At 37.3% G+C, this 25,934-nt stretch overlaps 1 protein-coding gene and 1 pseudogene across 1 annotated transcript in view; one reads left to right on the top strand and one right to left on the bottom strand.

Moving 5' to 3' along the window:
- Positions 1 to 2,217: 2,217 nt before the first annotated feature.
- The window catches only part of LOC145778532 (UBX domain-containing protein 4-like), a 58,819-nt gene continuing 35,102 nt past the window's right edge, over positions 2,218 to 25,934 (top strand). Inside the window, exons 1-3 of the mRNA XM_082590029.1 lie at positions 2,218 to 2,325; positions 2,495 to 2,591; positions 17,468 to 17,496. Coding sequence (XP_082446155.1) covers positions 2,244 to 2,325; positions 2,495 to 2,591; positions 17,468 to 17,496 — 208 coding nt within the window. The 5' untranslated portion in view covers positions 2,218 to 2,243. The remainder of the gene's footprint in view (positions 2,326 to 2,494; positions 2,592 to 17,467; positions 17,497 to 25,934) is intronic.
- On the bottom strand, positions 2,949 to 3,442 carry LOC145777927 (zinc finger BED domain-containing protein 5-like; annotated as a pseudogene).

Raw genomic sequence — 25,934 nt, 5'->3', positions numbered from 1 at the left:
ACGAAATAATGGAAAGCATTATTTGTTTGTTTGTTTATCTTTATCTTGCATTGCGGGAAAGTGGACTTAAGCGCTATGCATCGGTGTAGCCTACGCCTTTCGACGTACACCTGACCCACGCTGCAGCCGACGGCAATGTCTGTTTCCGGTTGTCTACTTAATTACTTATGACTTAAATTTGGTAACGTTGAAATCTCTATTTGTTTTTAAATACGTAAGACATTTCCCCCATTTTTAAACCATTCTGCTCGCGTTTCCTTCGTCTGCCCCACCACGAGCTTGCCAGCCCTGGAAAGGAAATTTAATTCTGAACACGATTCAAAAATAAAATTCCGAAAAATATATCGGGAAAATATTTTTATAGACGCCTAATTGAAGGCGTCTTTTAACGTTGAAATCTCTATTTATTTTTAATTACGTAAGACATTTCCCCCATTTTTAAACTATTCTGCTCGCGTTTCCTTCGTCTGCCCCACCACGAGCTTGCCAGCCCTGGAAAGGAAATTTAATTCAGAACACGATTCAAAAATAAAATTCCGAAAAATATATCGGGAAAATATTTTTATAGACGCCTAATTGAAGGCGTTTATCAACGTTAAAATCTCTATTTATTTTTAAATACGCAAGACATTTCCCCCATTTTTAAACTATTCTGCTCGCGTTTCCTTCGTCTGCCCCACCACGAGCTTGCCATCCCTGGAAAGGAAATTTAATTCTGAACACGATTCAAAAATAAAATTCCGAAAAATATATCGGGAAAGTATTTTTATAGACGCCTAATTGAAGGCGTCTTTTAACGTTGAAATCTCTATTTGTTTTTAAATACGTAAGACATTTCCCCCATTTTTAAACCATTCTGCTCGCGTTTCCTTCGTCTGCCCCACCACCAGCTTGCCACCCCTGGAAAGGAAATTTAATTCAGAACACGATTCAAAAATAAAATTCCGAAAAATATATCGGGAAAATATTTTTATAGACGCCTAATTGAAGGCGTTTATCAACGTTAAAATCTCTATTTATTTTTAAATACGCAAGACATTTCTCCCATTTTTAAACCATTCTGCTCGCGTTTCCTTCGTCTGCCCCACCACGAGCTTGCCATCCCTGGAAAGGAAATTTAATTCTGAACACGATTCAAAAATAAAATTCCGAAAAATATTTCGGGAAAGTATTTTTATAGTCGTTTTTGTGATGCTTACTTTTCTTGCCATATCACATATAGCAGTCTTAATAGATACGATTTTTTGTCTAACTTTTCGCAATTGCAGTTGCTTTATCTTTGACAAGTCGAGTTTTTTATTTAAATTTCTGTGTTCACTGTTCATTTGGCTATGGAAAAAATTTAAGATTTGCTTTGATGTGGTAACGAGAAGTGATTTTATCAGCTTCCGAGTGTTGCTACTTTCATCGCATTGTTTATCGCGCAAATTTTTACGGATCATTTTTTTAGGCGGATCGCGCAGAATTATTCTGCCAGAATGACGGTGGTCGTTTTTGTGATGCTTACTTTTCTTGCCATATCACATATAGCAGTCTTAATAGATACGATTTTTTGTCTAACTTTTCGCAATTGCAGTTGCTTTATCTTTGACAAGTCGAGTTTTTTATTTAAATTTCTGTGTTCACTGTTCATTTGGCTATGGAAAAAATATAAGATTTGCTTTGATGTGGTAACGAGAAGTGATTTTATCAGCTTCCGAGTGTTGCTACTTTCATCGCATTGTTTATCGCGCAAATTTTTACGGATCATTTTTTTAGGCGGATCGCGCAGAATTATTCTGCCAGAATGACGGTGGTGTTTTTTCGGTGCCTCCATGGTGTAGTTTCCATATTAAAAAAAGCTTTTTGTTATATCTCCTGATGTGTACAACTGTACGTTGGAAATGAATGTGGAGCTATGCCGAAATAAACTTGATTGATTGATTGAAACATATGGTAGGGCCTAGCACTTGTCAACCTTTGTGTTTTTCTTATAAAAATTACCGTACCGGTACTACAATTTTTGGAGCTGGTATACAAGTCCCCCCCCCCCCCCCCTGGTAACTCATGACAAAGAGGAATTGACCAAAATATGTGAATTGAAGTGTGTGAACAGTAAAGCAAAGGTAAAGTAGTTTCACCCTATATGTTTGGTCGAGTCCTGTCTTTGTCATGAGTTACCGGTACCATACCAGGGGGGGAGGGGACTTGTAGTATACCAGCTCCTATTTTTTTTAGAAACATTACTAAGTATTATTAACAAGATGACTTGGTATGATGGATCCATATCAGATGGTATCATGCTTTCAAAGCAATCAGGAAGGATGATCATCATTTATATTACAGGTATGTACCGTATGTAGGCTACAGTATTTGAAAAATAATTGAAGTTTTTGCGAGTTCAGTAATAACTAGTTGCAAATAAGTTCTTTCATGGCAAACAGATCAAAATGTTGTAACATCAAATCACAGGGTATTAACCTTTCTAAAAATGACCAACTGTTGTTTTATGCAGGCAAAGATTCACAAGCAATGAATGCAATTTGGGAAAGAGAAAATGTTACAGATATTTGCAATAAAGAGTGTGTTTGCATCAAGTTAGAAAATGACAGGTAACATTTCATTACAAATATTGTTGTAAATTTCCTTTTGTTCATTTTACTACCTTGAAAAAGTTACTAGTTTGATTGATTAGCCTAGAAAGTATTTGTTGCACTAAAGCAGGGGTTCCCAACCTTTTTATGTTCTCGTACCACTTAGCCACCATGGATTGTCAACACGTACCACTATTTTCAAAACAACTAATTTCATCCAATATTAAATTATTTGCAAGATGATGAATCTGGATGTAAAGTCAGCGAAAGTAGCAAAAGTAGCAACAAAACTTCACAGAGTCCATTACACCACACAGCACAGAACGCATCAGAATAACAAAGAAAAAGACACAACCAAACACAATACAACTAAATTTAATGAGATTTTTGTTTTTGTTTATCTTTCACCAGTTGATCGATGCGTGGCATAACTTTGCTAATAGCACATCGGAAGTCATGTCCAGGGACACATATTCGGTTTCGATTTTTTGATTTGATGTTCATAAGAAAAGAAAATCCCTGCTCGCATTCCCAAGTAGAAGGAAAAATCAGTAGTTGTGGAACAGCGTGGGAAGCTAGCGTTGGGTATGAAGAAGCCATACTAAGCCAAAAGTTTATTGCAGAACATTCTTTGAGTTGTTTTTTTTTGCTGTCTGATCCTCCAGCATGTCTATCAGTTCCTCTTGTTCCCCTGTACCGACAGGTAGGTCGGCTGGGTCCACTGAGAAAGGATCTGTAATGTATGGGCAGTTTGTAGTATCTGGAAAGTAATGCCGCAATTCAGCAGTTAGCAGCGAGAGGTGCTGGGTAATTTCTCTGGAAAATTCATCACTGATTTCCATTTCAAGGGCTGACAGAAATTTAAACATACCATAGCGCTTGTTTTCCACATTTTTTCTACATAATTCCAAATGACAGATTTAAATGATTGAAAGCTTCAAATATATCTGACAAATAAGCCAATCTTGCAATGAATTACTCGTCCTCCAGATCGTTTTGAAATTCATGGTCTTTCTGTTGGAAAAATAAAAGTAATTTATTCCTCATTTCAAAAAGACGCTTAGTTGTATTTCCTCGAGAGAGCCAGCGCACTTCTGTGTGATAGAGGAAACAAGTGTGGTCTGAGCCAAGATCTTCACAAAGAACCTTAAACAATCGAGTATTTAAAGTTGATGTTTTAACAAAATTTACGATTTTGACTACCCTGTTCAAGCACATTAACAACTTTGCAGGAAGAACCTTTGTGCAAAGAGCAAACCTGTAAATGAAACAGTGAACTCTTATGACGCGAGGTGACACAGCTTTGACATGGGCTTGAAATCCAGACTTTCTACCGAGCATAGAGGGAGCCCCATCTGTCGTACATCCGACAAGATTTCCACAATCCAGTTTATTTTCCTTGAAAAAATGATCCAAAGAGTTGAAAATATCTTTTCTTTTCTTTTTGATGATTTTAGTGGACACCTCATGATTCAACAATAATTCCGTTTTTACAGTATCGTTCTGTGTAAAGCGGACGTAGACAAGCAGTTGGCAGCAGTTTGTGACATCTGTGGATTCATCAAGTTGTAAGGCAAATCCAAACTTTGAATCTCTTACTCCTGCAATCACTTGGTCAGTGATATCAACTGACATTTCCTCGATGCGTCGTTTCACAGTATTGTTAGAAAGCAATACACTATCCAACTTTGCCACTGAATCTTCTCCAATCAAATTTCTGACTAATATCTTTGCTGCTGGCAAAACAAGTGACTCGGCAATGACATGAGCTTTTTTGTTTTGGGCCATCAGAACTTCAGAAGAGATACTTCATAGGATGCCTTCACAATTCCGGGATTATTTTGGTAAAACTGGCCTGTGTGATCCATGCGCTGTCGCTTCACGTTCTCCCCAAGTCGCTCAAAATACCTCTTATCTCGATTCATCTTATCTGCATGATTGGACTCAAGATGCCGCTTAAGCAAACCTGGTTTCAAAGCTGCATTTGAAAGGGTTTTCATACAGATCACGCACTGAGGTAAGCTATCTCCACGATGTTGAATAGCAATGAAGCCATACTTAATATAATCTGCGCTATACTTTCGCTTCGACATTTTCAAATATTTAGACAAAAATGTAGCCTAATGCCTAATGCTGTTCAGGATTCCTAATGCTGTTCAGGATTCAGATTCCTTCTGCTGTTCAGGATAGCCTAATGCTGTTCAGGATTCAGCCACTACACGTCGGAAAACCAACATCAGAATAAACGCAATTCTGCAATTGCACAGACCACATTGCACACGTAATAGTTTCGTCACAGACACCATTCACATTGCACCCATAATAGTTTCGTCACAGACACCGTTAAGTTCGCACAGCAGCATTGCATTGATAACAATGACAGCAGGGAGCAAGATCGACAACAGTAGCTTACTGAGTGCAGAGAATTTAGTACGGAAAGAAATAAAAGTGTTGTTCGCATATTTTAGAAACTCAAAATTAAATAATTGTTGCAATAAGCCTACTTTATTTGACAATACTACTACATATCACATGCAACGAAGAGCTGCTCGCGTACCACCTGAAAAGCTCCCGCGTACCACTAGTGGTACGCGTACCACCGGTTGGGAACCCCTGCACTAAAGTAAATATTCTTGACTGGTTACACCATCTTAAATTATTTTCATGTTCCCGACATACCACATAATTTTTTTCGTTGTTTTTAGAGCACTTGAATGATCAACTACCCTATGTTAGTTTAGATCCATTGCAGACAAGATGCTGTACAATATACTGTAATTGTTGGATAAGCGACTTTATGCCGCGGTCCAAACACAAATGATGTGACCCCTGCAGGCCTCGAAATTCGTTTTTGTTGACGGCGTACAAACGTGTCTGTCCGGTCTGAGCAGCTATCTCGGCGGACAAATTAAGTCTCACGGCGGACACTCCAATTTTAGCGTCGATTGTCATGCTTAATCTCTTTATCCTGATATTTCTTCGCCATTTGAGAACTATAGCTGCGGTTTAGAAAGCTTACTAAAATTTCAACAAAGTCACTTTGAAAGGCTTTCATCAGACCAACGACGTGCGCTTGAAGAGTCAAAGCGCGTGTAGCTGCTCAATACGCCGCATAACTGATTAACTTCCATCGAACGAGGACGTGTGGCTTCTTGCGTCACAATGCTCTGGGCACGAGTTGGAAAACTTCTACTCTAACGCTACTATTTTCTGCTGTCCAAAGTATCACTAGGCTTTTTTAGGTTTATTTTTGCATGTCATGTGAGCGAAAGTGAATTTTCCCTGGGCTTTTTCTTACTGTAATACCAAAACTTAACAAGTTTTGCTGCATCTTGCTCTAATAGCCTACTCGTATTTCTAATTTTGTAACCAACCTTTCCTTATCAATATTACTTGGAGATCAAAGCCAGACATTGTGACATAAGACTTGAACTAAGTTGCGCGTGATTAGTGTAGAAGTAGGCCTACCGGTACTCCCATCGATTCTTAGCGAAGAATTCACCTTTGTTACGCTGATTCAATGTCATACTCTTCCATCGTTGAAGCAACGTAAAGATCAAAAGTTTTCCTGCTTGAATGAAAGCTAAGGGATACAGTATTAACCTTTTTTAGATGCGCGCTAGAATGCGTCGGAAATTATATTATCGCAACAATTGTTTGTGCTATGCAATGACGATTTGTATCGCTAGTTCATGTGTTATTTCTCAGCGGACAAATATGACCGATCTAGAGGGTACTTCCCGCGGACATCACATGCTGTGACGGCGGACATGTCCGCCATGAATTTCGAGGCCTGCCCTTGGCCGCAAGGCACAAATGCAGCAAGGCCTGAATGTTGCAATGCATAAATGACGCGAGATTTGTTATTTTTTACTGAAATTAATGTTTTGAATATGGTTGTAATTTTATTTGTCACATTCAGCGATTTCAGTTCATTTTTTATACAAACAAAAATATAAAAATTGTTTTTTAACAAAATAAAGATGAGACTTGGCTATTTCTCACTATAACCAATTGTTTTTTATTTTTTATAGCCTACGGTTGTAATTTCATTGGCATAGTAGAAGTAGTAAATAGTAGTAGCAGTAAAACTACCACTCATGATTTGTTTATTATCCGCACAAATATTAATTACACTGTGCTGCATTACAGATGTTTTGACTGTTTCTGAATCAATTTTTTGCATTTAATTCTAAAATGTAACCAGTCTTATTCAATCAATTCAAGTTGTTTCTCCATTACATTTTGAATTATGCTACCTTTGATCATTATTATGCACAATGTTGTCATTGTGATATCATCAAAACTGAATTCAACTGCTTTTTATATTACAATTCTCAGTCGTAAAGCCATGAAAGTTGAAAGTGTTAAAAATTTCAAATTATGCAACTTGCCAAAAGTGTAAACCTGATAAAAGAAAACAAATATAAAACATTTTCAAATTCAATATCGAACAGTACACCAGGAACCGTCAACACTCAACAGTTTACCATGATTTATACATACAGCACAGTGTTATTTTTGTTCACATCAAGGTAAAGAAAGATATAAATTTCGTTCTGATATCAGAAATTATAACCGAAAAGTTTTCTGTGACGGAATAAAAAAGGTGTGGTGGATATAGAAATTTTTGTGATGGATATAGAAAAACTATAGACAAGCAAAACAAAGTAACCTTAACGGGTTTAATTTACACACAAAGCAAAATATATAAAATATTAACTCAAACGTTTTCGACTTGTGTCCTCATCAGGAATTAAATCTGCAATATACATACATAAAATGAAAATTGTAAAATGAATTTGACTATGCACTATAACCATAGGCGCCTAACACGTGGGGGCCTGGCCCCCACGCATATTTCTGCGTGGGAGCAAGAGCAACTTTTTATGCTGCATTGATACATAAAACAATAGATGAACTAGCGATCGGCAGCAGAAAAACATTTTTAAATGCAAACCGCAACAGCTTCGCGATAAATAATCACTAGAACGAGTAGCGATGCTACAATCCCACCCCAGACAAAAAAAATCTGTCATTTTTACATTGATTTAACGTCTGCAGACGTTGAATCAATGTAAAAATGACTGATTTTGCTGCTTGAGACAGCAAAAATCTACTATTTTGCATCGATTCAATGTCATCAGATGTTGAATGCACCCAAAAACAACATAATTTGCTACGTAGACGGAGCGTGCGTTTAGCTTTTCGAAAGTCGAAACCTCTGCACTGCAGTGAATTGCGGTGCCCAGTGAATCGCTCGCTGTGAAAATGAACTTGAAGTCTCGGCCCGAGGTAACCGCTAACCAACGTAACAAGGGCTGGTACAAACCGCATTGCGCACACGCGGCATAATCAACACAACAACGGACTCGCGCAAACTGCATGGAGCTCACACGACCGTTGCCATAGAAACCCGATCAAAGGCGGGGAATATGTGCGTCTTTTGTTTCATCTGCAACCAGGGTGTATTACAGCCAATTGAAACTTGAAAACTGGTCAGCCATAAGTTGCGATATTGTAGTGAAAAGGGAGCAATGTCAAGTCGAAAACTTAATCAAAGGTCTCTCCGTAACTATTTTTCAAGGGCTGTTTATGGTGTCAGCAACTTTTAAATTTATTCAAGTTGACGTGCTGTTGAATTGATGTAAACATGAATGGTTTTGCTTTCAACAGGTACGGTATATTTTCAAGCGTATGATCAAGTTAGTATTTTCATTCCATTTACAGTATACCTTTTAGTAAACCTTTTCGTCTCTTGTTTCATGCTAATAAATCTAGTTCGTTGCTAAACTTTATGTTGTGCTTAGCTTAAAGAGTCGCAGTCCATCAACCGATGGCCAACGCAGACGCATAACATGTGTTTTGGTCGAGTTTTGTTTATAATAATTAACGGTAGGTCGAACGTAGCGATAACTCCGAGTGTGGCAATTAAAGCGATCCTAGTGTGACGACATAATTACGTCATCCATCTGCGTGACATTTCGCTGAATTTACGTTGCTGCTTATGAAACACGCTTTCGCCCCCACGGCCAAAAAAATAGTTAGGCGCCTATGACTATAACTGCAATGACACTCCGGACTGAAAAGCACTAGCTGAACAAGTGATACAAGAATGATTACAAGTAAATTATACGGTGGAAAACAGATCACATGAGGTGTAAAACTACAGGCATTGGGCAAACAATTAGAACACACCCAAAAGGAACAATGAGCCACAGGCGAAAAACTGTCGTTAAGAGTAGCAATTTGCTGATTACAAAGTTTTTGCCGCTGCCGATTCTTAAATATTTGCCAATTCCGATGCCGATTCTTTGGTTAAATAAATAATTAAAGCTGCTTTTAGTTGGCGCTCTACAAGTGGTTGCAATTTTGTTACAAGTTGCTGCCTTTGAAATGTCTAAAAGCGTTCACTTTGTCACCTGCTCTAGACAGCGTGATTTTTTACGGTAGTTCTTCACTTCTTGCACGCTACAAAGTGGTGATAGACACACGTTTTATTTGTGCCGAAATCAGTTAAAACAGAAAAATCGCCATCGCTCACAGAGTGCAAAATCAACGTAGCTTAATGCAGTGTGTGAAATGTTATCTTGCAGTATGCAGTGCGGTTTGCAGTATTTTTCTCGCAGAATTCAAGAAGGTGCCAGAAACAAGAAGAGAAAAAGACTAAAGTGTAAAAGAAAATGAACACAGCGGTATTGAATATACAAAAACCTTTAAAAAAGTAACACACCAGCTTTGCATTCAAAATGCATCAATAGGCAAACAAAGAAAAACATCTTATGAAGAAATTAGTATTGTTTTCGAACGCAGAGTTGCAGCCAATCTTGTTGCTTAGCAAACATGTAAAAAAAGATTACCGGGTAGCTGGTTTGATTACGTTTGCGCAATCACACGATTGTTTGTTGAACGCATTAAGCGTAATAGGCCTATACTTGGAATTTACTTCTCTCTGCATAGTAAATGAACATTAACCACTCCACTTCGGCGTATGGCGAGCCGCGATCGTAACCCGTGACAGCATTTTTTTCTTTTTTGCCTCGCATTGCTGTTTTATAATTGCGTCCATACACGCTTGCCGTTGAATAGGCACAGACACAACTCGCATCTATCAACGCTTGCCGTGATGAAGTGGTTAAGCAACTTTCAGTGACTACGAATTTTACAACGATTAAACAATAATTACAAAGAACATTTCCGTTTTTTAATATTCAAAATTATAGGCACGTAATATAAAATGCAATAACATCAACTTTTCTCCAGTTGCTGGAGTAAGTCTGTTCCGTTGAGGCATAAAAATATTGCCACCTGTGCTAAACATTTGTTCGCAAGAGTTTACAAAATGGTGGACAATCGTCATAATTTAGACTACTGCTCTCCGAATGCTTGTTGATGCTGATGCGGTTGTTCAAAGACGCCATTCTGTGATCAGTATTTCCACGCGCTCGCTAGGGTGACCCAAAAAAAACTAAATTTTGATTTTTAAGCTTTTTCTTGTTTAGACCTCTGCATTGTAGTCCTAAATGACACCTTGCCAAGTTTTGTTGAGATTGGTCCACATTTGACGCCCTAGCAGTGGGCCGGTACCCCCCGCCGGGTCAAAATCGGCCAATCTGGCTGTATCTCAACAACCGGTAGGCCTAGAATGCTCAAACTTGGCTTTGAAGAAGCAGAGTGCATGGTTTCCTATCTAACTTCCAGAGGGTTTTGGGGTCTAAACCATTTAGTTTATGAAAAAAATGCAAAAAACACATTTTTGACCAAATGTGCACCCCATAAACGTGTAATGTTCAACTTTTAGTTTAGTATACAACACTAATTGACTAATGACACAAAATTTAAAATACAAGCAACTTTTGTTTAATCATAGACAAGCTTTATTGCTTTTGCACTTCGGTTTACCACTTAACTTTCAACCACTGACCACTGCAACTACCCATTAGCCTAAATAATTCAAGACAGTTTTTTTTTCATTTTTTGTATTAGTTTACCACTTAACATTTCTTAAAAATGATTTTGTGGTTGTGTCCAGCTTTTTGGTAGACAATGACTTCTTGGCCACATCTCGAAGTTTGGATTGGTAAGCATGAGTGACTTTGATTGCTTTGTCCAACTCTTTCTCACTACTTGGGGCAGAAGCCCTTTCCTCAACATCAATGACCATGCCCAAAACTCTCTCAACAACATGATTTGTAGCAGGCATGTTCTGTAGCAGAGTTTTGAATGATGAAAACTCCTCCATATGTTGCCAAGATCTGGGATTTTATGAGCCAGACATTCAAACTTGGGAAAAACTCTAATGAGTTCAAAAGAGTCTGGTCCGATCAAGTCCAGCAAGCGAGTGGAGTTTTGAATAGTATGCATTTGAACCAAGCCCTTTCCAGTAACGGCTCTCTCAGAACTTGATCGAAATGTTTGCATCTTTTGCCACATTCGGACTTTGGAGGATATGCTCACACAATCACTTGCAAAAGCAAACGCAACGTGGCGCTCAATGAGGTACCACAGTTGCAGGTTGAGTTTCGTGCGAGCACCAACAGCCATTTCAAGGAAAAGGTCCAGGTAGCCTATGTTGCTTCTTTTAGGAATGGCATTTGTAAGACCGTTCCACATTTCTTAGTCATTCACTTCAGCATTTGTCAAACTTGGGGATGTAAACTAATATTTAACATAAAAAAGCGTGAACATACTGGAAGATGCCAGTTCTTGCAGTGGTACTGAAATGTTTAAATAATGAGGCAGAAGTGTTGGTTGATGTGATAAACACGACAGCCAAATGGATCAAAGAATGAAACAAGAAATGTGATTGAAGCACTGAATGCTGTCAATTTCAACATAAAAATAGTCTTGGGTCTGGTTTTTGACACAACTGCAGTAAACAGTGGTTAGAAAAGTGGCGTCACCGTTCAATTTCAAAGCCATATAGGACACAGTATCCTTCAACTAGCCTGCAGGCATCATATCATGGAGCTTGTTTGTGGTGGAGCAGCTTCAGTGGTCTACGGTGACACAGAATTACCACATGAAGCTGTATTTAAAAACTTTGAAGAAGTTTGGGTGAACAATATATTATGTTTAAGTTTATGAAACTTTCCAAACGAACAACAGAAAATTGAATAGAATTAAAGAATCAGTTCTAGATTTCTTGTTCAGTTGGCTTCAAAATGGAATAAACATACGAGAAAATTACAAAAAGTTGGCTAAATTGTCCATTCTTTTTCTTGGTGGTACATTCCGGCGTGGATACAATATTATACGTTCAAGGCTCCAAGTGTGTTTAGCACGTATGATGGCGAAGATCATTTATACCATTCAAATTGCCTTGTTCAAGCAGCAGTTATCAGAAAATCCAGCTTTTAAAAAAGACTGTGGCCTTGGAAATATATATTCACTGGCTGCTTTTTTAACACTTTTTTATGTTAAATATTGGTTTACATCCCCAAGTTTGACAAATGCTGCAGCGTATGACTTGGAAATGTGGAACACTCTCAAAAATGCCATTCAGCTCACCTCTAAAAGAATCAACATAGGCTACCTGGACCTTTTCCTTGAAATGGCTGTTACTGCACGCACGAAACTCAACCTGCAACTGTGGTACCTCAATGAGTGCCACGTTGTGTTTGCTTTTACACGTGATCGTGCAAGTACATCCAGTATCCACCCAGGTCTAAATGTGGCAAAAGATGCAAACATTTTGATCAAGTTCTGAGAGAGCCGTTATTGGTAAGGACTTAGTTCAAATGCATACTATTCAAAACTCCACTCGCTTGCTGGACTTGATCGGACCAGACTATTTTGAACTCATCAGAATTTTTCCCAAGTTTGAATGTCTGACTCATGAAAGTCCCAGATCTTGGCACCATATGGAGGAGTTTTCATCGTTCAAAGCTGTGCTACAGAACATGCCTGCTACAAATCATGTTGTGGAGAGAGTTTTGGGCATGGTCACTGATGTTGAGGAAAGGGCTTCTGCTCCAAGTAGTGAGAAAGAGTTGGACAAAGCAATCAAAGTCACTCATGCTTACCAATCCAAAGTTCGAGATATGGCCGAGAAATCATTGTCTACCAAAAAGCTGGACATAACCACAAAATCATTTTTAAGAAATGTTAAGTGGTAAACTAATACAAAAAATGAAGAAAAAAAACTGTCTTGAATTATTTAATGGGTAGTTGCAGTGGTCAGTGGTTAAAAGTTAAGTGGTAAAGCAATAAAGCTTGTCTATGATTAAACAAAAGTTGCTTGTATTTTAAATTTTGTGTCATTAGTCAATTAGTGTTGCATATTGAACTAAAAGTTTAACATTACACGTTTATGGGGTGCACATTTGGTTAAAAATCTGTTTTTTGCATTTTTTTCGTAAACTAATTGGTGTAGACCCTAAAACCCTCTGGAAGTTAGATAGGAAACCATGCATTCTGCTTCTTCAAAGCCAAGTTTGAGCATTCTAGGCCTACCGGTTGCTGAGATACAGCCAGATTGGCCGATTTTGACCCGGCGGGGGGTACCGGCCCACTGCTAGGGCGTCAAATGTGGACCAATCTCAACAAAACTTGGCAAGGTGTCATTTAGGACTATAATGCAAAGGTCTAAACAAGAAAAAGTTTAAAAATCAAAATTTAGTTTTTTTTGGGTCACCCTAGCGCTCGCGCTACTTTTGATTAGGAAACTTTGATAAAGAATCGGCAATTTTATTTTTGATGGCGATTCCGATTCTCCAAAATTGCCGATATATACCTGCCGATTTCGATTAATCGGCACATCCTTAGTTGAGAGATGGATTGTTACGTTTGATTGGAACCATGATCTTAGTCTGAAAATCAGATCGAGAGATGATTTTAAATTGATCGATCGAGTCGAGACATTATCAGTGCACGTTTCACAAGAGGCGATGTGCTCTTTAATTGCACTTTTGGTTGTTAAGTTTGGGTTCAAGTGATCCCCGGCCCTTGTCAACAAATGTCTGGTTAAAACATGCACTAAGAATGTCTCAATCAACCAATTTAAAATCATTTCTTGAGGCAAATCTCATTTTCAGACTAAGATCATGGAAGCCTTAAGAAACAAACGTAACAATCCATCTCTCAACTGGCAGTTTTTTGCCTGTGGCTCATCGTTCCTTATGGGAGTGTTCTAATTGTTCTTTTAAGTTAACATCACAACAAATACTCCAGTCATTATATATCGACGGTCGAAAACAAGAAAGTCATAAGTGACATTTTGAGAAATTCCCTTTATTGCGTTTTCAAAACCTATATGCAAGTAGGGCTATCTACTACTATTTTATTACTATAGTTACATATATTATTGCTCAAAGTAAAAGCATTAATGAAATTTGAAAAAAAAAAAGTTTTTTTGGCCTTTTACTCCAAAGTGTAAAAATGCACTTATGACTTTTTTGTTTTCGACCATCGATATGTTCTTTAATAGCACTGTGTTTATTGATATCTGCCAAGTTAGAGTTTTCCTCTGCTCTTGTAGCCAAATTTGTAGTGGACACACCTATGTATGTCAAGTTTGTTTTACCTGAGCAAGTGAATTGATAAACAATGTCGGAACAAGGAGACTGGAGAATAGGAGATTTCAGCGAAAAATATCTACTAATTTTAAAGGTTTTGTGTAGAAAGACAACGTCGATGTTAAATTTACATTACTTTCGCCGGAAGTGCAATGCATTTTTCCCACTGAATTTATATTAGATTATGTTTGCTTCAAGTGGTTGTCTTTAATTGCCGCTCGCTATCTTGTATTGTGATTACACTCATATGTATCAACAAAATGTTAACTTTGGTATATATCTGTTCTACAGTTGTGCATTGTACTTAGCTCAGTGCATATTGCAATTATTTAATTCAGTCACTTATCACTACCGTACCATTATTTACAGTTATTTGTTTGTTTAGATCAGCGTGGTCCAACTACAGGCCCGCGGGCCGCATGCGGCTCGCGAGCTTTCACAGTATTGATTTAATTTGTATTTATGTTACAGAAAGTAATTTTAATTAGAACAAGTATATATAGCATTTGGACAAAAAGTGTCAAAAATTTAATTCAAAGTTGTAGACAGCAGGGCGGCCAGGGCCTATACTGTTTCAACCTATCAGGTCTCGTCAGTACAACTGGGCTTCTTAAAGGCTGATATATACCTAGTGTTAAAGGCTGATATGTATCTTATGTACCTAAACTTCCTGTGCAATCTTGCTTTCCTTACAGACATGACAATGCACATGAATGTGTTAAACCTAAATTTGCAGGGGCAAAATGAAACCTCAGAGTGCTTCTGGAAATTAGTCAGCAAGGATAGATTTCCCAAACTGAAAATGTTTGCATTAAAAATGCACTCAATGTTTGGAAGCACATACATGTGTGAGAGTACATTTTCTAGAAAGCAGCAAGTCAAGTCTAAAAACAGAAATCGAACGATAGACGAAACACTGGAAGATAGTCTCCGACTTGCTACCACTAACATTGAAATTGATGTAGAAACGATAGTATCAAAGAAACCTCGACCACAGGCATCTCACTGATTGAGCTTTGAAATAAATTTCAATTTGCTATTAATTTTAACAATTTTGATTTTTAACAACTTTAACAATTTTGATTACGCACTCACTATCATTTTATTGGAAATGGCCCGCATGTTGTCACGTTTTTGTAAAGTGGCCCGTAAGTTAAAAGTAGTTGGACCACGCTGGTTTAGATGTATTACTTATTTTCTGATGAGCGCAAAGAGTTTTTGCCGAAAACATTTCAGTTTAGTGTTTATTTTATTAGTGTATTGTAGTTATTTTGAATAATGTTCAATCCCGTTACTGTCAGTCATCTGTTTATGGTATTGTAAAATAACTTCTTTCCCAAAGCTATTATATATACTATTCTATCTGAAAACAAAATAGTGTAACTGGTCTCATGTGTTGTTCCTGAAGCAGTGTAAAATGAGATTAACTGCGAGAAGCCAAAATTAGCCTACACTTTGAGTTTGCCAAACGTTTCTGATTAGTAAGCGTTCCCTGCAGACTTGTTCATTAAGATTGAAAAGAACAAATAAGTAAGTGGCAGCTTCATTTTTATTTTAAAGCAAAAAAAATTGAAATTGTTCCCATGGACTACCGTATTAAAATAAACAGTTAGTTTTTGTGAGAAATAACCAAGCCTCATCTTTATTTTGTTAAGTGCATAAAACAATTTTTATATTTTTGTTTGTATAAAAAATAAAAATTGAGACTGCTACCGTGGCAATTAAGATTACTACGGTACCGTACCGAATAAATTCAATTGGTCGAAATAATCAAATCTCACGTCATTCATACATTGCGGCATTTGGGTCTTGTGCATGGCGATCTATACTACTGGCCATCCCAACGTGGCAACAGCCAAATAATGTGGGGGCCTATACTAAATTTCAATTTACCGACTGAGATAAGTGTTTCAACATGAAATCAGCAATTTTCATAGGTCAATAATGTTTTTTAGCCTAAAAATTGTAAATACAGTGCCAAAACGTAATTAAGATGTAATATTATTAAATAAGTGGCAAGAAAGCAGGACAATAGCTACATGTTAAGAATACCATGAGAATCAAGATATCAACAGAATCAAGGTACACGAAATCAAGAGTGACCCAACTTTCCAAACACTCAGTACGGTAGCTAACTGCTCTTGGCTGATGCTGAGCTTCGTCGGAGTCTGCCTCGCTTTCTGACCTAGTCTTATTCTGAAACGATCCCTGTTCCATATCTAGAAAGCTAAAACCTCAATTGCTAAGGTAACAGGGATCAGTTGTCAGTAGATGTTACAGAAAATATATTTCGCACTTATTTAGTGCATCGTCAGTTCTGATAAAGGGCAGTTAAAACCTACAAGTAATGTTTTAAACAACATTACAGTGACGCAATAATGCCAAAACATGAGCGTAAAAAATTGAAAAAGCAAAAGCGTAAATATTGAAAAAATGCTGAATGAAAACTAAACCAAGCCGGCAGTAAAGTAAATTACGTATCAAATAAAATTTATAAACTAGAAATGATGAAAGAGCGATGAGCAAAGCCTGCAAATGTAGCGTTGTGACAAATTACGGCAAAGAAAATAAATTATATGCGGAACACGGCAGTCAAAGGCATTGATAAACAAGGCATTGATAAACAAGCATTGATAAATAGGCTCTTTCATCATTTCTAGTTTATAAATTTTATTTGATACGTAATTTACTTTACTGCCGGCTTGGTTTAGTTTTCATTCAGCATTTTTTCAATATTTACGCTTTTGCTTTTTCAATTTTTTACGCTCATGTTTTGGCATTATTGCGTCACTGTAATGTTGTTTAAAACATTACTTGTAGGTTTTAACTGCCCTTTATCAGAACTGACGATGCACTAAATAAGTGCGAAATATATTTTCTGTAACATCTACTGACAACTGATCCCTGTTACCTTAGCAATTGAGGTTTTAGCACTCAGTACGGTATGTTAAAAAAATCGTTTTCTAATCCAGAAGTATTTGTTTTTAGTTATAATTCATGCAAAAACACCTTTTTTACGCCTAATGCCTATTAGTTGCCAAAACTTAATAGGCCCCCACATTGTTTGGCTGTTGCCACGTTGGAAGGCCAGTAGTATAGATCGCCATGGTCTTGTGTCATTCATGCCTTGCGGTCTAAGGATGTGGTCGAAGTCTTAGACTAGTAATTGCTTGTGTAACGCAAGAAACAGATGAAAGATAAGGCAGTTCTCAATCAGCTGCTCTCATTTTGAAAGCTCTCAAATTAAGTGTATTGATAAGACACAGCTCCACGTTTTTGCAGGATCACAGTGTTGATGTCCTATCTCTTGACCATACAGCCATTTGTATTTCAAACAGATGTGTTTGCACTAAATTTTATATTTTTTTGTATTTTTAGCACTGCGGGCAAACAATTCTCTCAAATCTGTATCCTTTAATGTCTTTATAAGTCGATGCCTGATGATCCTTGGAAACTTTGAGCTTCTACTTTAATGTAAATGTTGTTGATTGACTGCAAATGGAAAATACTGGGATTGTGGTACTTTGAATTATTTTTGTGACCCGGTGTACCTGGCGTAACATTGGCAGCCCTGAAATTATTTCCTTACAAATTCATACTTTTTTCTTAAAGTAGTTTGCAAAATAGATTTATGAAGTTCAGTTAGTAAGTGCATGGTGCATAGCCTACTTCTGTACATCATGCATTGCTGGGTGATCGCCTCATATAGCATATGGTTTGCCACATGTTATCTTTTTTCAATAAAATTGATCCTCCTGTTAGGGTGAAACAGGCTGGAGAGGTTTTAGAAAGTGACAACTATATTTGATGTAATTACATACGAGGACAAAACCAGTATGGTTGCTGAAATACGGAATGGCCCGTTTCGGCGAGTCCGATTCGGCGAGTGCCCTATTCGGCGAGTTTTTGAAATTTTTGAAAGGAAATTATCGGGTACCGTACCTAGCCTAATTATAATTGCCGTTTTTACATCGTTTTAATGTCGTTAAACGCTGAAATCGTGCAGAAAGGAATAAAAATAAAATGTTTGAAGTTCAGTTGTTTTAATTTCTGACCATCGTATCAAAAACAATACACGTCAACATAGCAAAGGTAGAAGCGACAAAACGCGAACGTTAAAACGTACTTGAATTTGTCATGTCAGTTCAGTTGTTTTTATTTTTGATCATGATATCAAAAACAATACACGTTAACATAGCAAAGGTGTAGAAAAAGGTAGAAGCGACTTTGCTATGTTGATGTGTATTGTTTTTGATATGATGGTCAGAAATAAAAACAACTGAACTGACATGACGAATTTTAATGTAGTAATTCAAACATTTTATTTTTATTCCTTTCTGCACGATTTCAACGTTTAGCGACGTTAAAACGATGTAAAAACGGCAATTATAATTAGGCTAAAGTACCCGATAATTTCCTTTCAAAAATTTCAAAAACTTGCCGTATAGGGCACTCGCCGAAAAAGGCTCTCGGGTCATTTCATTATATTTCAGACACAATTAAGACTTTTTGGAACCATGCAATTTTTTGTTGGCTTATTTTATTCCTCTCTTTATGCTGAGAAAAATGACACCAATTTTATGAAAATTGGGTCAGCGGTTTTCGAGATATTGCATAATTTATATTCTATCACTAGGTGTCCTCGCGAACAGAAGAGCAACACATTTATGACCATAACTCTAGACCCACTGGTCCAATCTTAAAAATTTTTGTGTCTAACCCCATGTTTTCACTGGTGGGCTTTCCAATAACATTGTGTAAAATGAGCTACATGCAGTAGTTTTCATGATAGACTAGTTTTGACTACGCTTTATCCGCGGCAGATATGACAATGATTTGAATTTTTTTTTGGATTTTTTTTTTAATAAACTTGAAGAGGAAGGTTTGATGTGTGTTATATGTCATTTTCAACTAGTTACTCTGTAAAAAGAGCCTTTTGTAACGCAGCAATTAGGCTCAAACCTGATCAGTATTGTACTCCAAGGTTGGCATTGTTGTTTACAGATACTTGTACACTGTTATAAACTTGTAACTTGTACTGCTGTTATAAACTTGTACACTGTACAATCACTTAGCTGAAATTAATTAATTTTGAGTAACTTAGCTGTATATTTGTAGTTAACATTCTTTAAATATACACAGAGCAACTCTAAACTTCTGGCCATAGAATATGCTGTATTTTAAGCATCGATTGTTTAACTGTTTTCCATCACATCATCATTTTTAAACTCGCTTATGGGCGCAAACAATGCTGTCGAGCATACATATTACACACAGGTTGAATAGGCTGAATCAAAAATGTGGGAAAATATGCATAACATGCATTTCAGCATTTTGAACAGTTCCTTCAAACACACTAACAACATGCATTGCAAATTCTAGTACTTTTAAACTTTGTCAAAGAATCTCTAACTAGAACAGGAGAGTTTCGGTTGTTGTTCATGAAAGGTCATAGGAGCTTGTTAATTTATTACGCAATTTAATCTGGGAACATATATGTACGTCCTGTTGATGTAGTTGGTGCATTTAATGTTATGAGTATAATATAGATGAAATGTCCATAAGACATTTGTCTTCATGACGAGGCCAAATGATAGAAGGAGATGGGTCACAACTCATAAGGTTGCATAAAGTTGACAGTAATGTCATCATGTTCTCGATCAACATGGTCAATGATACTAAACCACTACTTTCCATCATAAACACACGCTACATTATGTTAATATTTTGATTTTTTCAATATCCAGTGAAGGTGCTTTCGAAAGGAACTGATGTGTTCCAGCAACTTGAACGTCATCAGAAAGACGGTTGAAACTGACTGACTCGATTCCATCAAAGCAAAAAATGATACCCTCTGGTGCCGGGGACTATGCAATCCTTTGTAAATCTCTCGGAGTTAAGATACGTTTTTTGACAGTCTACTTCATCAGCTTTCATGAATGTAAATCTGATGCCCCAGAACCTAGATGTTTTCCTTGCAATATTCGTAATACAAAGTTCATACGGTATGCATCTGAAGCATTTAAAATTTGCTGGCCCTTTGGTCGACTTAAGTTTTCATTGGCCAACTTTCGCTTGACTGTTCCCCCAATACCATAGCAAGGCGACTTTCCATGGCTTGTCGCAAAAAATAACCAAAAAAATAACGAATAAAAAAATGACCAGCTTGCTCGGAGACCAAAATGTTGAAATGATAAGAAAGGTTAAGAAAATTTTTGTAATATTTATATTGAGTGGCACAGCCATCCGAAAAATATTCAATGAGGGTCAAATGTGGAAAACTACGTTTTAGGTCAGTGCAAATGAAAATTTTGCAAGCTGTACACAAAAGCAGTGTCATATTCAATGTCATCAGAGATTGTGCAATATGAGATAGGTTTCACGCTATCATCCACTCGCAGTCTCGCACATAGACCATAAAGCAAATTTGTGTACCCTATTACAGTAATATATATTATTAGATTAGTCTTAGTGGGAATTAAAAAGGCAAATTAACAAAATATATCTATCATCTAGCCTACAGCCCAAAAAAAGCATCTGAAGTGAAACCAGCAAAGCTGAAGGACCTCTGCACTACTGGACTCTGAGAACGGTTAACTGCAAAAATAATCGTATATGATATTCTATTTTTGCTGAAAGCTTGAAATACATGAATTTTTTGCTACTGTAAAAGTCAAAGTTGATGTAGTAACTATCTAAAAATGGCATATAACACACATGTAATCTTCCTCTTCCTAGCAATGAATTGAAAAAAAACAAAAAAACTCAGATCATTGTCATTTTGGTCGCGGATTAAAGGTAGTCAAAACTGGTCTATTGTGAAAACTACTGCATGTAGCTCATTTTACACAATGTTATTGGAAAGCCATCCAGTGAAAACATGTGTTTGGACACAAAAATTTTTAAGATTGGACCAGTGGGTTTAGAGCTATGGTCATAAACGTGTTGCTCTTCTATTTGTGAGGACACCTAGTAACAGCGGGTCTGCTACTATTCGGCTAGTTTGATTGGGCTAGTCCGATTCGGGTATTACTCTATTCGGCTACAGCCTGATTCGGCTAGTCCGATTCGGCTAGTTCCCTATTTGGCTACAGTCTTTATCAGTTGGTTTCCTATTCGACAATTTTTTGAAAATCCAACGATAATCCAGGCCTCGAAATTCCGGCGGTCATGGCGGACATGACCTCCGGAATGACCTCGAATGTCTGCCGAAGCCGACTCATTGGTCGGTCATAAATGACCGCCGCAAAATTCTTGACAAAAATAGAGATAATGCAGCAAAAATATATATATTTTAAATTTGAATTGTTACAATTGTTTGTTTAACGCGAACAAATACGGAGCTGAAACAATATTCGTACAGGCAATTGCTATAAAGATCACATTAGAGTGGCGTAGTTAACGAGCTGATGGCAAAAGTAGCCATTTTTACATCATTTCAACGCCTTGCAATGTTGCCTTGAAATACAGTTGTCTGAACTTTTCGGCAGGATATGTATTCTAATTTTAACAATGAGGATTATTGCGTTATATTGATCGTTTGTTAAAAAGAAACGTAACAGAGAAGCAAGTCTCAGCTGGGTTCCGCATGTGCTAAGGCGAATGTGGCGACCTTATTAACGCTGATACTGATAGAAATAGAATTTCTGCACATAAGGGAGGGTGTTAGACTAACACTATTGTGTTAGTTAGTTAACACTAACACTATTGAGGGCTAACACTATTGCGTCACTAATTTACGACCCCGCGCCGGCAGTAATCGCTTGGCACAACGATTCTATAACGCGAAAACCACCGAATAAATGATCGGAGTTGCTTTTGTAATAAGGAAATTTGGATTGTTGTTTTCAATTGTGTTTATTGCGTCATTACACAACTGTCATTAAAGCACTGATTTATTTGCAAGCAAAAAATATGTCCGGTTGAGATATTAAATGTCCGCTGAAAGGGCCAGTCCGGTAGGACATGCTTGACCGCCGGAAAAAAGTACAAATTTCGAGGCCTGTAATCCTTCTGTAATTCGACAAAATCCTTCTGTAAATCCAAAGACGCCTTCTGTTTATTTAGAGAATTTTGTATTTTATTCCACAATAGGCTATCGTTTCTTTTGCATTCTTGCATTTTATCCAGTGTTTACCTTTGAGTGCCTTCCCAGACGGCAAAATCAGTCATTTTTATATTGATTCTACGTCTGCAGACGTTAAATCAATGTAAAAATGGTGGATTTTACTGTCTGGGTGAGCTATGTGATAAATTAAAGCCTTCGGTTGCGTCATAATGAATTTCGTGTAATTACCACTCCTTGACGGAGGAGCAAGACTACGCGCGCCGGTATTTAAAAGAGAATAGCTGAGAAAAAAGTGGGAAGCGAGGTAAAGTTGTTTACTTCACAAGGTAGATAAGCTACGATCATGCTGCTAAAAGCGAAACTCAATCAAAGTTGTTTACCATAGAAATGCTTGTCACAAAGCAATAACGAAATTCTGGAAAACCTTTTCGAATGCGCTGATTAATGATTTTAATTGGGAAAGAAAGCCGGAAGTAGAAATTTTTTTTATTCAGGGTAAAGTGAAACCACTTTACGTTGGACTAAAGTTCAAAGTAACTATCAAGTTGCCTTGCAAAGCGGAAGATCAAAGTTCGCAAAACTGGTCGTAAAGTTGATTTTGCCCAAAAATTAGGTCATTGAAATCAATGCTTAATTACTCGTAACTTTCACGTGATATAGGCCCAATTTTTTTTTGTAGTCAGAGTGTAAAGATGGAGGTTTGATATTATCGAATTGAATCGCCGGTTAATACTTACCGCCGGTTAATTTTCTAAGTTGATGGACCGTGCATTATCGTAAAAACTGTCCGTCCGCGCATTTGCCACTTTGACTATATATGATAATATATGACTTTGTTTTAGAGCATCAAATTTATGCTATCTCCGTAATTAATAACTCGTATGTAAGTTTTTACCCCCACGCCCACGCATATTTCTGCGTGGGGGCAACTTTTTATGCTGTATTTATGCATAAAACAATAAATGAACTAGCGATCGGCAGCAGGAAAACATTTTATGAATGCAAACCGCAACAGCTTCGCAATAAATAATCACTAGAACGAGGAGCGATGCTACAATCCCACACCAGACAACAAAATCTGTCATTTTTACATTGATTTTGCTGCCTGGGACATAGCAAAAATCTACCATTTTGTGTCGATTCAATGTCATCAGATGTTGAATGCACCCAAAAGAAAAACATAATTTGCTATGTAGACGGAGCGTGCGTTTAGCTTTATGAGCTTGCAAACAGACTTGATGTCGCTTTCAAAAGTCGAAACCTCTGCACTGCAGTGAATTGCGAGGTGCCCAGTGAATCGCTCGCTGTGAAAATGAACTTGAAGTCTCGGCTCAAGGTAACCACTAACCAACGCAACAAGGGCTGGTACAAACTGCATTGCGCACACACCGCATAATCAACGCAGTAACGGACTCATGCAAACTGAATGGCGCACACACAATCGTTGCTATAGAGACTCGATCAAAGGCGGAAATGCGCATCTTTTATTTCATCTGCAACGCGAAAACGGGCGTTTTACAACTGTCAGTCATAAGTTGCGATATTGTAGTGAAAAGGGAGCAATGTCAAGTCGAAAACTTAATCAAACATCTCTCTGTAACTATTTTTCAAGGGCTGCTTACGGATGTCAGCAACTTTTAAATTTATTCAAGGTGACATGCTGCTGAATTGATGTTAACATGAATGATTTTACTTTCCACAGGTATATTTTCAAGCGTATGATCAAGTTAGTATTTGCATTCCATTTTCAAAACATTGTCATTCCATTTGCAGTGTACCTTTTAGTAAACCTTTTTGTCTCTTGTTTCATGCTAATAAATCTAGTTCGTTGCTAAACTTTATGTTGTGCTTAGCTTAAAGAGTCGCAGTCCATCAACCGCTAGCTAACGCAGACGCATGTCATGTGTTTGCTTAACCGAAGTGGTCGAGTTTTGTTTATAATAATTAACGGTAGGTCGAACGTAGCGATAACTCCGAGTGTGGCAATAAAAGCAATCCTAGTGTGACGGCATAATTACATCATCCATCTGCGTGACATTTGCTGAATTTACGTTGCTGCTGATGAAACACGCTTTCGCTCCCACGGCCAAAAAATAGTTGGGCGCCTATGATTTTGAACAATAACACACTCGAACAACTAACAGAACACTTCTGTTTATCTCATTAACCTGTATTGTTAACCATGAAAAATGTTGTTTTGATTTATAACATATATTTTGAACGAACCCAGACAACAAAAATGACGGATTTTGCCGTCTAGGAAGGCACTCAAAAGTAAACACTGGATAAAATGCAAGAATGCAAAAGAAACGATAGCCTATTGTGGAATAAAATACAAAATTCTCTAAATAAACAGAAGGCGTTGGATTTACAGAAGGATTTTGTTGGATTACAAAAGGATTGGATTTTCAAAAAATTGCCGAATAGGAAACTAACTGATAAAGACTGTAGCCAAATAAGGAACTAGCCCAATCGGACTAGCCAAATCAAACTAGCCCAATCGGGCTGTAGCTGAATCGGACTAGCCGAAACGGGCCATTTCGAGTAACAGCATATCAATGACGTGATATCTCGAAAACCGCTGACCCAATTTTCATAAAATTAGTGTCATTTTTCTCAGCATAATGAGAGGAACATAATAAGCCAATAAAAAATTGCATGGTTCCAATGCCCGTTCGAATTATAATGAAATGACCCTCTCGCCGAATAGGAAACTTGCCGAATCGGACTAGTCGAATCGGACTCGCCAAATAGTAGCAGACCTGCTGAAATAACCATTTAGTGCATAGCAAAGCAATAACTAAAATATGTAGACTATAAGCTTAATATTGAAATAAAGTCTATCATTTGTCCACTTAATGCAGGCCTAGCAACCTTATTTAGTTATAGACTACAATGTAGCCCATGCATATCTAACATTAAACATTTTCAACAGATATTGCAGTAAACAACTAAACATGTAACAAGCAAAACCAATAATTAGAGTTTGGAAAAACTATGTGATCTTACAAATGTCCAACTTTGACCTGACTAAAATTTGGGTGTTGCCACGAACTCAATGGTTGAAAACTTTTTCTGGGTTTGAAAACATTGCCTGCAGCTCATTAAAATTCTATATCTTTGTATTCAAAATGTAAAAAAAATGCAAATTTAGGAGCCGGATCCAATCAGAATCTTGTTTCTTCCAAAAAAAAAAAGATTCAGATCGGACCCAGTGAAAACAGTAAGATTCCGATGCTGTTCCTGTACACCTCTAATGTAGTGCTCTTCAACCTTTTTGTCCGTGGTACACCTTTTTTCAATTTTTAATAACTTTGTATACCTCACAAATAGCAATGTTTAATTGTGCACAGGAAGTAAAAAAAAAACTAATAATTAATTACGGTAATTGTTTGTTAAAGTGATTATAGTAGTCTTGAATTGGGCACAAGAAACTATGCATGCAAAAGTGCAAAAAACGTCAAAATTGAGTTTGATTTAATGGATAGCTTGTTGTTGTATCGTTTTGGCAAGTTAGACATAATGTGGTGTTCATAGGCGCCGACTTTTCAAAAAACCTTGGGGGGCGAGAAAGGCGATGACGTCATTAACACAACGCTATTTTACTCAATTAAAATAGTCTTTGATTAAGCTTACCGTCTTGTTTATATTGACACCTAGGTCGCAAACCGAATTATATTGTTAGCTCATAATTGGAACAGTTGGAAAACAAGCCGATTCATTTCCTTTTCGTGCGAGTGAATAACAACGATCAAAACAGTGAAGTTATCGAAATAA

This window comes from Aplidium turbinatum, chromosome 10 (genome assembly GCF_918807975.1).
Source record: "Aplidium turbinatum chromosome 10, kaAplTurb1.1, whole genome shotgun sequence".
NCBI lineage: Eukaryota > Metazoa > Chordata > Ascidiacea > Aplousobranchia > Polyclinidae > Aplidium > Aplidium turbinatum.
The sequence above is the reverse complement of the archived record's forward strand: the minus strand, read 5'-3'. Positions and strand labels throughout refer to the sequence as shown.